We start from the raw sequence: 16590 nt of genomic DNA on the forward strand, positions 1-16590 counted from the left end.
ACACTTCTCACCTGCCGGTGTCATATTGTTGTTTAGAAAATATTAAGGATGTAAGACAGGAGGGCGCTGTCTATATACAGCGCCGTAGAATCAAGCCGCTGTTAATGCTGCTTTGAAGCAAGTCTCTTTGGGGCTCATTCACAGTAAGTAAGCTGGAAATCTTACACACCAAGACTTTGTGCAATACAATACTAATTTTACAGTATATCCAATAAAATATACTGTAGACCATTAACAGGACAAAGGGGAAAGCACCTCTTTAGTAACATTTACGTGTAAAACCCGATTAGTACATCTTACTGTAGCTGTTATCATGTGGGTGGGAACAATCCGGCAAGCCACTGAATTCCATTTCTCATGATGCTCAGCATCTCCCTTTAGTAGTTACTTTTTCACTATGCCGTAAAGCACCGGTATTGTGCCGTAAAGCACCGGTATTGTAGCAAACACTAGCAAAACTGAAGAAGGCTAACGCTCGCATATATAAATGGCAACATACAGTAGCAAAATAAATTTACAGTACGCCTCAGCGCTGCCAAGTGCAACTTGTGGTAATCGCAGCTGTTGAAGCTTTGTACTTTTTACAGACAACATGTTTTTGATATATTATCTAATCGAGTGTATACAACACTGACCTGTCATGCCTGGTGGGCCAATCACAGCAAGGCCTACGTCTACGAAAAGCTCCTCCCCCCCTTATCACCCTGTCGACATGGCTGGTTTTGAGTAATATGGAAACCTATTTGCGCTCAATTCAAGGCCATTGGGTGAGTGACTGACGGAGCCCCCCTCCACCCTGCAAGTGACAGAAGCCTACAGCATCAGCAGGTGCTATATACCCTCTGTTGGAGACTATATATACAGTGATAGTACAGAAAACATAGGGAATATAAGTGCAGGACAGGGTCATGCAATCTGAACCTTGCCACAATTATGTTTGCAACAAAAACATTCACTGATAGTTGGGCAACATCCCGAATATTACCCAATCCCAATCATTCTCTTCAATGGCAGGTGACCCAGTCACACACACAATGATTCCTTATACATTTTCCACCTGACACAAATCTACTGGTAAAAATAATACGCTTTTAATATTCACCTACAACTTAAAATCAAGTAATACTTTTTGTATTGTATATGTAAAATGTAATCCAGTCTTAATGGCTCTTTATGTCAAGCTTCTCCTGTTAATATTCAAGAAGCCATAATGCTGAACATTCACTACATGGTATAAGGACATTACAAGTACAGAGAAGACCCTTGAGGTGAAATTTTATAGGATGAGAAATTCAGTAAGTGAGAGATTTGGTAAAAAATCGCCAGTTTTTTTTTAAAGCGGCAATCATTTACACCTCAAAATCAAACTGGTTTTGCAGTGTAAATGATTGCCGCTTTAAAAAAACTGGAGATTTCTTACCAAATCTCTCACTTCCTCAATCTCTCGTCCTATTACATTTCACCCTCTGACTCCAGCGCACAAGGCAGTAGGTTAACTATTTTAATAATTGAACAAACGGACGTCTGGTAATGTTAGCTGGTTTATACTGTAATTGGGGTGTTATATTGTACAATGCATGAGTAATGATGTCACAGCTATGACATCACAACTACTATATAAATGATACCTAGAAATGTTAGCTATGAATCATAATGTCATGGATTAATATTGTCACTCTTTGCACTGCGGTCTCATACTGTACATAAGATAAAATTACTGAATGTGAGGGTGTTGAAGGCAGCTGATTGGTCGACTGACACTGCTCAACCAATCAGCTGCCCGCCTCTTTCTTATCCTGTAACTTTCAAATTCTCCACTCTGCAATTGGTTCTGCTTGGGGAGAGGAAGGTGCTAATTAGTGATTGGTGTGTTTTTTTTTTTTTTTTAAACATACAGTATATTGGAGACTAAAGCTATCCTGTATACTTTACTTCTAGCCAGGAAACTTCAAACAATGCTACTTAAGATGCTCTTACCAGCATTACTGAGATATCATGACATTATATACTGTATAAAGACATTTACATTTCAAGTTCACTTTTTTACCAAATGCTTCAAAAAGGATATTGCACTTCCAGAGTAAGGTGAGATGTCGGACATGTCTTGCATGTCTCCACACTCCGACTTGATGAAGGACAGGGAAAGCCCTTCTGTTGAGCTGGGCGGGTGAGCTGGAGAGCACGGGTGATGGTTCATGTGGTGGGATGACATCTTGGTCCTCAGACTGGTGCTTTCCCTAGTCAGGTCTAGGGATTCAGGGGATGACCTGTCTTTTCCTTGAAATGCTGATGGGGCTCCCAATGGGTTCTGAAATGGGTAAGCCATAAGAGGAAGTGGGAATGGATGACGGAAAGAAGAGGATGAGAAGCTGGCGGCTGCTGAGAGCGGGGACTGATGTAGCGAGGGATGATGGCTCCCAGGCGGAGGGCCCGAGGCAGACTGGTCGTTTGAATTTTTCCGTACAACTAAGGGCAATGCTTCGGTTTGGTCTGTAGAACTGGGCATCTGGACACCGCCAAATGTGTCCAGGGGATTTGGAATGATGACATCGCCAAAGCATTGCAGACGTTGGTTGGCGGTGTGGAAATTATGGTTCTCTCCACTGATTGCAAATCGTGCCTGAGGAATTTGGATGGGTGGGAAGACCTGAGGAAGTTGGCGTATGGGCTTAGCAGCAAACACTTTCACCACGGTGTCCACCACCTGGGACATGGCAGTGTTCAGTTCTTGCTTTAACGTTTCTGCCAGATGTTTACCTTCGGGATGGAAAGTGCTATGGAAATGATCTTTGTCTTTAGGTCCATCTCTTTTAGGCTGGTTATTTGGTGCTAAGTCATGCTCCCGGATCAGGGCTCGCGCACGGTCAATGAACTGCCCGGGGTCTAAGTCAAACAAGTCATTATCTGACCTGCCCAGAGAGTCATGGGCCCTGGCATCTATCATCTCAGAGTGCATGCTGTCCTCGGAGAGGTTGCCATCCTCGTTGTTCTCAGAGTCGGTGCTGTCGTAGATCTGGTAGAACTTCTCCTGCAGCTGGCGCAGCTGTTTCTGCATGTCCTCCAGCTGCTGCTTCAGCTGCCTACGCTCTTCCCGCTTCTGCTCTTTCCGAGCTGAAACCAGCTGCTGGAAACTCTGCTGTTGCTGCTGAGGCAGCTTCTGCTTGCGCTTGTTCTCTCTATAGCTTTCTCGGGGGCTTATAGACCGGGGGGCTCCCTCTCTTTCATTTTCATTGCCCCTCATGGCCACATTTGGAGAGTGGCTCATACCTCTAATTATATTTTCAACCCGGGCACGCTTTGCTCTCAGGTGTTCATCACACAACCGATCCATATCAAACTGGCTCATCGAAGGCCTGCCAAAAGGGGAAAGACACTCTTGGGGGCTGTCTCTTGAAGAGTTGCTACACACGTCCTCCTGATGTATCTCCGAGCCCGTGCTGGAGAGCCCACTGGCTTGGAAACTGGGCTCGTTGCCACCATTTTTGTTCATGTTATTTTTCAACAGCTGTGAAATGATGGTTGCCCCTGGAAAAGACATCATGGCATCTTCATAGGAGTTCGCCCTCTTCAGCAGCTTGCGGAGAACGTTTGACTTCTCCCCATCTGCATGCTGCACCACTGAATACTCAACATCCTGCTCCGAGCCTTGGGAATTCATGGCACTGAAAAACGATGCTCTGGCTTTAGCGAAAAATGCAGATGCGGTCCCTACAGTCCTTTTCACTCCAATGTCAACTCTTCTTCTCTTGGTCTGCCTGCTTAAGAGGGCTGTGCTGTCATGGTCAGGCATCACTGGACTGTTATTGTGCCATCTTCAAAAGCTTGTCAGCTGGGCACAGCTCGAGAATCCTGGGACCCTGGCCAACAGAACAAAAGGACTGATGAATCATTTTCTTTAAATTTCTCCAAATTTCCTGACCTCAATCCTGAACAAAATACAAAATGCATAGGCTTTGGGATTTATGGCACATTACAATTACTGCAATTTATTATGCACTCTGCTTGAAATGAAACATTTTTAAATATTTCTGCTTCACTGGTTTAAGATGGATTAAGATTTAAGAAGTAAAAAGAAAAAAAAAAACAACAAAACACAAACACAAAATAAAAATTGCTTAAGCACCGGTAATGATGATGCATTTGCTCAAACGCTTTATAAGGATACGGTTTATCTCCAAAAGAAATACTAGATTATAAGAGGCTGGCACGCAGTGGGCAACCAATTGATTGCATTGTGATATTACAAGGGAAGATGACAGTAAGCATGTAACAAACATTTAAATATCACATATACTATAGATGCTGTGTATATAGTGATGTATATATATATATATATATATACACATATACACACCATCCAGCCACAGAACGCGTGCTTTACTATATTACTATACTGGATAGTTTACATGATTCTGGTGCCCAAGTTGTTGGTTTTTTTGGCAAGCTAAAGTGCAAAAAATTACGAGGAGGTGGGCTGGAATTAGTGACAGCCCCCAAAAGACCTCCTTTTGGGAGAAGAAATTTGTTAATTTCAAATCCTCTACTCCTGATTGCGATCTCCCAATGGCTTTGTTTTAATAATGAATGTTGTTGTTAAGTTTGTGTGAAAGTGATATGTACGACAAACAGTGTAAAATACATGTCATTTATTTTTTCCGCTTAATTACCAATTGACACGATCCGTGTACAGGTGGGTGGCGTGAAGGATTTACTACGAAGATACCATCACTAATTAACAGTTACGTATTAGCGCTGCGTTAACTATGTTTCTTTCCTCTTGTTAATATAAAACCTTTTATAGCCTCGCAGACCTTGTGCATAGGTTTATGGGAAAGGCTACCAGCGGGCATGGATCTCTCCCTAAAATGTGTTACAGATGCCAAGTGACATCATCTGCCTCCATCATTTTGTTGAAGACCGCATTGTGTTTCCTGTGGCCTGCCTGGAAACTGCGGCAGAACCGTGGTGCAATGTGTGATGATCTGACTTCTCCCCGACTGTCACAATTTCCCCAGAAATAAGGAATAACATAGAGAACTGCAAGCCCTTAAATGTAACTTGTGGGGTGCACTCTCGCTCTCTTTCTTTCCTTGGAGATAAAACCGCGATAAACAAAAACAAAAATAATAATAAAAAAAAAGAAAGAAATTAAAATGAGAGATTTTCTTTTTCATGCCGTGTTTACCTAACATTAAACGATGCATTTGCTTAACATAGCACATGTTAACAATTATAGGGTGTTTTGCCAAAGGCGGCATGCAGAGTTTTTGGAATCGGTCCCATCTCTTTCGGTTCACCTGTAAAAACATCTTCGTGCTCCCTAGGACTACATCTGTGGCTAGTTTTAAGGGATGACTATTCATGCAGATAGGCATCACTTCCGCCTGACAGCACTGTCATTACCAAGGCAGGAGCCATGGATGGGGCGTAGGGAATGTCTCAATGTGCAGGAAGATGAGGATTTAAAGTCGGCTGAGGCACTAGGCAGCGATATAGTTGGGGAGATACATTTTGTGCATAGTTTCATCAGGATCCAAGGGAGAGTGTGAACCCTGTAATTAAAAGTCAATTAGGAGCCATATAGAAAATTACCAAGGTCAGAAGGTCTTTTCCTGAAAAGGCCAAAAATTAGGTAAAAAAAAGGGGTGAAAAGTTAATTTCCTAATTAAGAAGCTTTGAATTATTATGTGGCACGGCCTAGACTCAAGACTTACTGTTCTGATATATACTGATACACATATATATATATATATATACACAGTATATATATATATATATATATATATATATATAATATTTAATACATATGATATGTACAATTCAGTTTTATGTACATATGATATGTACAACTCATCAGAAAATAGGGGATCTGACTTGAACGGAGCCCCAATTCTGAGCTTCCCCTGGTTCGGAACTTGGATTTATAAATCTGAATCTTCGGATTTGGGTTACTTGAAAGTCCCTCCCTTGTGATTTTAGAGGTCATTTCACACAGGAGAGTGTGCACAACATTCAGTGGAAAGGACTAGAAATGTATGTTATTGATGTTACTAACACTGTAGGAATAAATATGTCTAAATGACTTGATTTTAGCTGGGGTTTTTATCATCAATTTTCAAGAAATCAAAAATCGAATCCGGACAAAACACTTGTGGGTTGTTTTGCCAAAAAATTCTATTTATTATTCATTCATCTATATATTTACATATATGACATATATATATATATATATATATATATATATATATATATATATATATATGAGGGGGTACATATATATACATTTTGTGTTCCGCACTGAGAACATGTACCTCACATTATTATTGTCTTTACATCTTAGCCCCTTCACAATTTATTCAACTATATAAACTTTGAAATGTTCCTAACTTTCAGTCCATGTTTGAAATATATGTTTGAAATATAACCCTGCTGTTCGTTCAGCCTTCTACAGATAAGTGACGTCAAACGTACCAAACAGAAGTAACTATCTGCCCATCTAGTGAATTACATGAAAACTATAACAAGTGAAATACATCTCCATATTAAACCTTGAATGCTTCTACCCGTGTATTCCAGAAATGGCAGTAGTGTAACAGTACTGTATATGTTGATATAAAGCACATTTTTACATCCAATGTTTTAAAACTATAAGAATCAAAGTAAATCCAGATCAGATGTGTGATCGAGGATACATTTTCTTATCTGGGTTGTGTATATCCCGCATTCAGGAAGAATTACATAACAGCGTTAAAAAAAATGTAAATTTAAAAAAAAAAGGATACAAAAAAACACAGAGATAGGACAGTAATTAATAACAGAAATGTGTTTAAACTGATGAGATGTTTTAGCGGCTTGTTTTGATCCGGTGTTGCAGCTTCTGGCTGTTGATAAATTGACCCATTTTAACTACTTATCACTTGCCAGTGTCCGCAGCATACACTTACAGTATATAAGTAAATATAAAATATAAAGTCAGAAATGTTACATAATTGCTTCCCGAACAGCCAAACTCAATGCGACATAAACAGTTATGCTACGTAAAACAATATAAATGAAGTCTATTATTATTTTTCATCTTATCATTTATGTTATTTGAGTCACAGCTTTTCCAATAAAGGAAGCAATGGCAGTGATATGCAAATTATTTTCTACTGCGTTATCAAGTGATTTCAAATTTACGGTGCAAGTCAATAAAAAAAAAAAAAAAAAAAAATTCTGAATTCTTTCCTATTTAATGGTAACACTTTTCTCACCAGTTGGCCCAGGTTAGTGAAGCGATAAAATAAGTACGCAGTTTAAAAAACACTTCAGTAGCTCTGATTATAAGAAATAGTTTAAGAAATGCTTCAGATTATTTAATTTACCAAAAAAAATCCTGAAAAAATTACATGTGAACTAATTTTGTTTCGTCGTCTTGACGGTGGTATAGAGTCCGATAGCATCCTAGTATTTTATATAAACTGTGAAAAGTTGTTGTTGAAAGCAGTTTCATACCTTTAATATAGAAAATAAATCTAACAAGAAATACGGAAATGGCAGATTGTAATGTGATGTACACATTTCATGATTCATTAGAGAGCTTTTAGTGATAGCAACTAACTAGATATACATATACATCTATATATACACATTTATAAATATATATGATGTATATGTGTGTGTGTGTGTATATATATATATATATATATATATATATATATATATATATATGTACACACACACACAGTCATATTTTATAATCAGTGTTTTTGTTGTACATCACATTCAACAGGTGCTTTCTGAGACAATTTCTGTTACTGCTAGATAGTAATAACTAATATACAGTGTGTGTGTATATATATATATATATATATATATATATATATATATATACACACACACACACACAAACATATATAATAATATACTGTATAATAATGGATTAGATTTTTTGCTGCCATTTGTGATAGCAATATCCTACACATATATAAATGAATACGGAATCTAGTGTGGCTGGTTACTGTACAATGTGACACGATGTGGCCACTTGTGTCAATGTCACTTTTCAAACATTTTGCAATGAAAACCTTATCACAACCATGTAAAGTATAACGCGGTGCCCGGTACTTACATTTAATTTGCAAGATCTTATAGAATTATACAAAGCCGTAAGTGACCAAGAACTTTCGTTTTCCTTATTCACTTTCCTGAAATGACTAAAATCCCCCCCCCCCCCCCCAAAAAAAAACAAAAATATTATGGTGGAGATAGTTCTACCGAATTTATTTAATGGCTGGCAACACAGGGTACAAACCTGTATCCATGGCCTTCTCACAGGTGACTAAACGGGGGCCATGGCAGCAAGGGAACTAGTCACTTCCGAATTGATAACTTCCTTCAGAACTGCGGCAGCACACTAATAAATTAAATATTATCCCTTATCCGTGCAGTTACCTAAACAGTAAAATAGAACATCTGCAACTTCCCAGCTAGATAACGTGAGCGGGGCACGGGGGTTCCCAGCTAAGCCTCTGAGGCACCGGATGCCCCTTATTCTAGGAGGGGACAGGAGAGCTGGGGGAATTCAAGGGCTGGACAGTTTGCTACTTCCCCAGGTATAGCAAGGGTTACACCTCCCGGTCTTATAAAATAAACGGCTGCAGTCAGATGGGAGACAGGACTACAATAAACCCAAGCACATATATTCTCTTTGTGATATTTTACACCTTTCTATCTAAAGTTCCTCCTTGTATGATTAATAAAAAGCAGAAGTATTAAAGGTACAAAGGGACATAGAAGTCAAAGAAAGAAAAGGTGGAACTGTCTCAGATAAGCTGTTTTTTTATTTTTGAGAAGGTCAAATACAGTTTTCATTCCAAACAGGTTCAAGGTAAGCTGAGTGAGAGCCTGTAGCGGGTGCCCGAAACACATAGGACACAAGATCAGGTGCTACCACTCCAACCACTGAGACACATTGTATCAATAATATTACAAGTGGACACATTGTAATTCAGCCACGTACAGCCCACACCAAACACCAAGCGAAAATGTAATGAATGGTAAATCTGAAGTACATGAATCCTAGCACCATGCAATAAACCAGGGAGGGGGTCAGGGTAACAAATACAATCATAAAGGTACAGGAGAGATGATAATGTAACAACAGCAATCTCGCTCCCTGTATATTCATTGACAGCTGCACTTTTCAGCGATGGGCAGGTAAGTGACAGCTCCTAACACAGAACATATGGTTTCACTTAAAAGTCCGCAATTAAGTGAAAATAATATTCACCGCCGGCACCACCTTGACTCTGTGTAATATGCTAATTAATAATGCAGCCGGCACTTAGCATGCAAATAAGCTGGATACAAAATATCTCACCAGGTCTAATTTGCTGGTCCCTTCAGTCCTGGCTCTCCTTATCTTGGAGCTGACCATAAATTCATAAAGCTCTTGACAACAGTCGTCTGGTAAGATTCTGCTGAACGGAAAGTTGCACCTGTCTTTCTTGACACAGCGCACCTGTCTTGTGTTGCCCATGCGCGTTTTGTGATGGTTCGACAAAAGCTTTTCAGACCGAGGACAGGGGAGAGGAGGGGTGGGGAGTGGTGGGCGCGTGGGGTTAAATAGGAATAAAAAAAATCTCTCCCAGCAAATTAATCATCGCCTGCCTTGAAGTGACTTTAGTCTCACAGGGCAAACAACTTTAAAAAAACCGAATTCAATATAATAGTCATCTATATTCACAGGAATAAATAAAAAAAAAGACACAAAATGAGGGGTGCATGCATACACCCACATACAGAAAACTGCCGCCACCATGCGGTCTGTGTACAGGGGGGTGCAGCCCCCTCCTGTTGCTAAACTTCTGAACGCAGAGCAGGAGTGTACGTCTTGTAATTCAGGACTGAACAGCTCTCTGTGAGTGTAGCAGCATGTGCTCGCTGAGAAAGGGTTCCCACTAGCTGCAGCTATTTCACCGCCGAGCGCACTTGATCTGAGTTGATCTCTGGTGCGGCTGTGAATACACGCTGCTCTGCAACGGGACAGCACCTAGACAGGGAAAAGGTCATGGTCTCTTTACGGGTGTCTTCAAAGCTTGGTCGTCGTTAACCCCTTTCCCGACGCTCTGGACTAACGACCGAGCCTGTACTAGGTGCTCCGCAGGCCGGCGTTTTTTTCCTCACGCACAGAGACTGCGTGCGGCGATCCCTCATATAAAGTAAACAGGTCCTCGCTCTCCGACCGGCGGCGGTGATGGAGAGCGAGCCTCTGGGGCAAAACTTTAGACCAGCTTCACAACGTATCTCTCAGAGCAACTTTCACACGTAATCCACCCTCCCCATCTAAACTGGACCTGTGACAACAATTACACAGAAAACCCACAAAAAGTAATCCCTGGTAGATCTGACACCGGCTTGGAAGGAACACAGTATAAAAAGGGGAAGTATAGGACACATGCAAATAACAAGCAAATGGCAAAGAGAGAAGTCACCGAAATGTACAACAAAGCATTCTCATCACTAGTTTATAATGCTACAAGATAAACGTATACAGTATATAACAGGGGAGAAACACATAAACATACAATAAACTCTTAAGCATGTGTTTCAGTCCACGCCGCTCAGAAGGGAACACACGGAATAAATCAGCATAAAAGAAACAATAAAACCTTAATCCAACTTACTCCAGTACTCTCCCTGATGAGTGAGTGCACCTCTCTGTAAAGTTCCCATTCGCTGGAATTGTTCAGATTAGGAAAATCCTTAAAAAACACATCGGTTGGGAAGTTATCTGCGATAAGCCGGCGCTGAAGGGTATACTTACTCAGTGCGAGCGGAGCAACTGATCCTGGATCCCGGAGAATAGACACAAGCCCCTGGTCTGGGGCTGCCTGCTGGTGAATAGGACAATTTGACAAGGGAGGGAGAATGTGTGAGTGTGTGTGACTGAATGACTAAGGGACCGAGTGTATGTGTGTGTGCATGCGTGTGTGTGAATCTGACAGAGAACAAACAGGAGGCAGAGTGTGGAGAAGCAGGGAGACAGCGATAGAGGGAGAGAGACGGAGCTCTGATGCTCTTACTCTCCTGCCTGTAATTGTATTAGTTCTGCCAGCACAGCTCAGCTGAGGCTCCGCGCTACCACAAGATTTACTTTAAGACACAGCTGGAGGAAACAGGAAGAATGGACGTCACATTTCGAGTGACGTAAGGGAGGGGGAGCACACCAATCAGGAGACAACTTCAGAAGCAAGGTGGGACAGGGAAGAGTCAACTTGGAGAAAGGGAAAAAAAAAAGATATGGATTCATATGGGGACAGAGGAGGAGGATAACCGGAGCCCTGTCAGCGAGACAGGGATGGATACACTCACACACTACACATATATATATATATATATGTGTATGTATATGTGTATATCAAGCATGTAGGATTTTGCCACTTCAAGTAGCTGGAAAAGACATAAAACTTTCCGTCATCCTGATATGTAGCTGAATTTGTGCGCAATTAAGCCAAAAAAAAGTTTTTTTTAATTCATTTGTGCTTTCAGGAAAAATAAGAATTCACGTTATCCGCATATTAAGAATGACAGACCAGCTCCCGGCATATTTGCAGCCAATTTTAATCTAAAACAAAATTCACCGTTCTGTACAGAATGAGTTAAATTACAAGTATCATGGGGGAAGCGGTGGGGGGCAGAGTTTTTCCATATAGATGGGACCTTGAATGACTGGTGTAGATTTTATAATCGGTAAACAGCATGCCAGGTCTACAGCTGAGCACTGTTTTATACTCATAGAAAGTTTGGCCATTTACAACTCCTCGGAGAACAATTTACCTTCAGAAATCTGTATTCCTAATTTAAATAATCGGCTGCACGGATTTATGGACGCCTTGTATACTGTAATATCGCTGTATATCCCAAAACCTTCATATCCAGCAGCATGAACAAGTGTACTTTATAGCCATTGTGGCACTGGGATAATACTGTATAATAGCTGCAGAGCACTTATAACTGACAGGTGCGGAGCGTTAGACCGCATGTACAGTAAGTAAGTCGCATTGATAGTGAGCGTTGCTGTCTGTGATAGGAAGTCACAAGGGCTCTCGGTAAGAAAGAAGTAGCACTGTGCAGCGGACGGGATCTCCCCAGCCTCTCGCTGCCTAACCACAAGTGACAGGGCTCATTCTGCTTCATGGAACCCAGCAGACAGCGACTGCTCCTGACCCTGCAATTATCATGTAATATCTGATATATTGGGTTACTGGAGGAATCTGTGGGAAATGGTATAGAATGGAACTGATGTGTGCAATACGACAAGTGTTCTCTCCTGTATCACTGGAGCTTGCTGTCTGGGTCGTCAGTGAAAAGGTTACGCGGTAATCACTGCTCTGTGCTTCACGTCAGACGTGTCAACACCACCAGTAAATATTCCGCAGCCAGAGCCACTTGCAGCACTATCCGGGGAAATCTATGTAAATACCGGCAATTTCACAGAGAAGTCATCAAACCGTTGTGTGATTACAATATTGTATATTATATTTAATTTTTTTTTTTTTAAAGAGAGTCATTTAAAATGAAAAAAGTTCTTTTAACATCAATGAGGACACCAGAAAGACTTACTACGCATGTGCCATAAAGGAAAATACAACTGTTACATTTTGCAAAAATAAGCAAATAATATATATATTTATTTTTGTAAATTGTAAAATTTTTCTTTTCTGTTTTGGCTCATGTGTAGTAAGTCTCTCAACGGTGTTATCGGTAGAGATTGAGGCGACACAAAACGATTCTAGAGAAATGCCGCAGATGGGCCCGAACAAATTTCAGACGATACCCAACCTAAAGTATCTTAAACGACAAAAAAAAATATTGCTGCTCTTAATTTAGTTTTTTAGACACATACTGTATCCCCAATAAGACAGTTTGGGAGGGGGCACTGCAAAGTTATCCGGAGCGCACATGCTGTAAATGTTATATCTGCAATTCATTTCTTTTCAGAAAAGGAACAGATTATCCTTTGAATCAGGTAAAAAAAAAATATATTTTTGTTTCATCTTCGGTGCCTTCATTCACACCTGCTGCCAATTTTACAGATGCTTTTGAAAGACAATTTGTTAAAATAAAAAATAAATAAAAAACGAAGCACTTGGTGAGTCTGGGGGCTGACAACATGCCCCCTCTATGTAAACGTCTGCTCTCATTTCCTGCAGGGTTGGAGAATATCGTCCCGATTACTTTGGGCGTTTTAACTGTATTATTTAATTCAGTTTCTTATATAGTGCAGCGAATTCCGTGGCCCTCACGTTCCTGCATACAAAATGTCAAAACAAATGTATATTTGAATTGGAAACGTCTTCCGTGTTATTGAATATGGTGCGGCCACAGCAAGTGGGAACGGACCAAATAATAGTAATGTCATGTATTATTTATTACTGGGCTTGTGAATAAGGACCAATCTTGCAGATCTCTATTTATCTATTGTTTTTATGCACTTTGTTTAATGCCCAAATTTATCTGGAATATTTTTGCTAAATTTTGGGCTTTTTCACCCATGCCCCCCCATCGCAGACCTGTGGCAGTGAAAGGGTTACTGTGTCCTAATAAGTATTGTATCCCACTCTGCAAAAAGTCATACACGTTCGTTAGCTGCCACATGGATGGAAACGCACAAAAACACCCTCACTGTATACCTCAGCCTACTCCCTGCACTGACAACGACTGGCAGCTTCAGCCACTACAACTGTTGTCATGTTATCGAGCGCTTTTGTATCACAAACCTGACACATGGGAAAAAGGAATGTTTTACAGCTTCGGCTTGCAACATTTATATGCCATACCTGGAGATGCAGGTATTATCCTGCTACCCAATTATCTGTGATCTACATATTAAATCGACTGCTCCAATTCCCCTGAAATCTGACACATTATTAAAGCGAAATATTTATCGGGATAATCCCTGTATCAGACCTGGTCAGAGTTGTAAATAAGTGTTACTTCATTTTGGGTCAATTTACTAAGATATGGTAAATGGTTGCTATGGGAAACATCCAGCCGTCAATAGAACTCGCATTTTAGTAAATTTACCCCTATCTGTTATAGGGCAGATTCTATTACCTATAGAACTTATAGCATAGCTAAACCTCTGCGTTTAAAGCCTGGAACTATTATTCTGCATTTTTCCAGCCAAGTAAAACCCAAATAATGAGTGTTAATCCATAGATTCGGCCTTAATTGGCAGAATCTGTAGGTTTCGACATACGGTAACCCCCAGGTGCCTGGAATTACAACCTAGGGTCACTAAACAAAGGTTTTCAGCAAGATAACTTAGTCCAACTACTGTATATATAATCATAACATCCATGTAAGACTTCCCATCAAATCATACCCTTCATGTACATCGCACAGGGAAGCATCAAGGTGAAGACACACAACACATCGTAAATAGTGTGTGCTTCCTCCAAAACAAAATCGTTCTTTGCCCATCTGCACCTCACAATGAGATTGTTTGTACAGAATACAGTAGGTGACTTGTTATGAAGGTAGAGACACATTAGGACAAAAACAACACAGGACGGACAATGGAGAACAGGCAGACAGATCTCGAGCTGTCGGAGAAAATACTATTTCATTTTTCACACAGGAAACTGGCCCTTTAATCTCTAACCTCCCATCCACAGAGGGCAAGTGGGTAATGTCATTGTGACTGTGATGTGCTTCCTGCTCTGTGGAAGTAAATAATACCACCAGCACTGTAACCTGATTCAATTGCAGTTGGTGTTTTTTAACAGTAGAGAGCTCTCTCCCATAGTAGTAATCTATAGCCTCCTCTAGTACAGGAGGCGCAGGACTTGGTCATTGGCGTGTAACACAGTATTTAGGAGAATGACAACAGTGACACGTTTGCTTTGATAATGTTCTCTCAATGAAAAAAAAAATATATTAAAATCATCTTTTATTTATAAAACACTGACAAATAACCCATTGCTGCATATTCAGGGGATAATGATGCAAATGTAGCACTGCAGCTTGCAGTATTAAAGGTGATGCTGGCCAAATCAGAATCAGCTTTATTGGCCAGGTATACTTGTGTATAGTAGGAGTTAGATTTGGATTGCTGTGCAACAGCCAGGTAGGTACAGTTATACAGTGACAGTACAGATATACATAGCACATACAGTTATACACTCGATGTACCCTGGGGATTATAGACGCAGGGAACTTATATTCACTAAGCTGCACAGCGCCTAGGCAGCCACCAGCGGCACCACTGGTCATTGCAGCAGCCAGGTAGGTAAAAATATAAGCAGGGACAGTACAGTTATTACACAGGGAACACATACCTGCCGAGCTGCACAGAGTGTAGGCAGCCACCGTCGGCACCACTGGTCATTGCAGCAGCCAGGTAGGTAACAATATAAACTGCACACCCTGGACATATGAGGTGCTACCTGCTGAGACTTGTAGTGCAGCAAGCAGGAGGAGGAGTTTGCAGGTGCGCACTAAATATATATGCTAGACCTTTTAATATCTTGCTATATTGCATTTGAGGTTATTAGCATAGTAATGGCCATTAGTATGGGCTTGTCCACCGCATCCAGGTTACCTCAATAGGACAAGTCCCTAACACTACTCTGGGACAGGTCCAGGGCACAGGGCCCCCCAGGCCAGCCCAGCAGAACCACCCCATGGCATCACATTAGTGTGAAATTAAAGTGATAGTAAAAGGGATAGGGGAAATTATATGTGATAGGACTTACCTAGGTAAGAAGTAATAATAAATGTGAGGGTGCTACATATATATTAAACAAACTAAAGGGGTGAAGGAAAGTGTACGATATGATGCCATGGAGCAGCCCAGCAACAGCAGCCCAAAGAGCCCTGCGCCCCAAACACAGTCCCACAGACTAACACTCAGCATATATGTATAGTAGGACTTACCCTCATAGTGCCAAGCTGAGGTGTGCAGTCTTGAATGTTGGGACTCCAACCTAATTAAAAGCAATCTGGGACAGGTGGGTGGGGTGCTACATATATATTGAACAAACTAAAGGGGTGTTTGAAAGTGTACGATATGATGCCATGGAGCAGCCCAGCAACAGCAGCCCAAAGAGCCCAGCGCCCCAAACACAGTCCCACAGACCAAAACTCAGCATATATGTACAGTAGGACTTACCCTCATAGTGCCAAGCTGAGGTGTGCAGTCTTGAATGTTGGGACTCCAACCTAATTAAAAGCAATCTGGGACAGGTGGGTGGGGTGCTAGTTAAGGAGGAAGGCGTCTCTAGTTCCTTCCAGTGTGTATGAATACACAATATATAGTACATAGGGGGAGGGGCCCTAAACTGCACACCCTGGACATATGAGGTGCTACCTGCTGAGACTTGTAGTGCAGCAAGCAGGAGGAGGAGTTTGCAGGTGCACACTAAATATAGTGCTTGCTGCACTACCCTTCTGAAGAAACCGCTATATACTGTGACAGCGGAGAAACGCGTCAAGCCAAGCTACAGAGATAAGGTGCACTCCCACGGTGATTGCAGCTCCAGCATTATCGATTCAAGCTCCTGAAAACGTCTTTGCTTTTCCAGCTGATTACCTGCAAAACCA

At 41.1% G+C, this 16590-nt stretch overlaps 1 protein-coding gene across 6 annotated transcripts in view; it reads right to left on the bottom strand.

The window, feature by feature from the left end:
• Positions 1-16590, bottom strand: part of PROX1 (prospero homeobox 1) — a 91620-nt gene that overhangs the window by 64412 nt on the left and 10618 nt on the right. For 2 of the 6 annotated variants that reach the window (XM_083175179.1, XM_083175182.1), the window contains one exon: positions 2067-3857. In XM_083175179.1, coding sequence (XP_083031305.1) covers positions 2067-3790 — 1724 coding nt within the window. In that variant the 5' untranslated portion in view covers positions 3791-3857. Of the gene's footprint in view, positions 1-2066; positions 3858-9361; positions 10198-10667; positions 10720-10807; positions 11253-16590 lie in introns of those variants that run through there. The other 4 variants (XM_083175181.1, XM_083175178.1, XM_083175180.1 and 1 more) reach the window with 4 other exon arrangements.

The sequence above is a fragment of the Crinia signifera genome, chromosome 3 (genome assembly GCF_055691185.1).
Source record: "Crinia signifera chromosome 3, ASM5569118v1, whole genome shotgun sequence".
Taxonomy (NCBI): domain Eukaryota; kingdom Metazoa; phylum Chordata; class Amphibia; order Anura; family Myobatrachidae; genus Crinia; species Crinia signifera.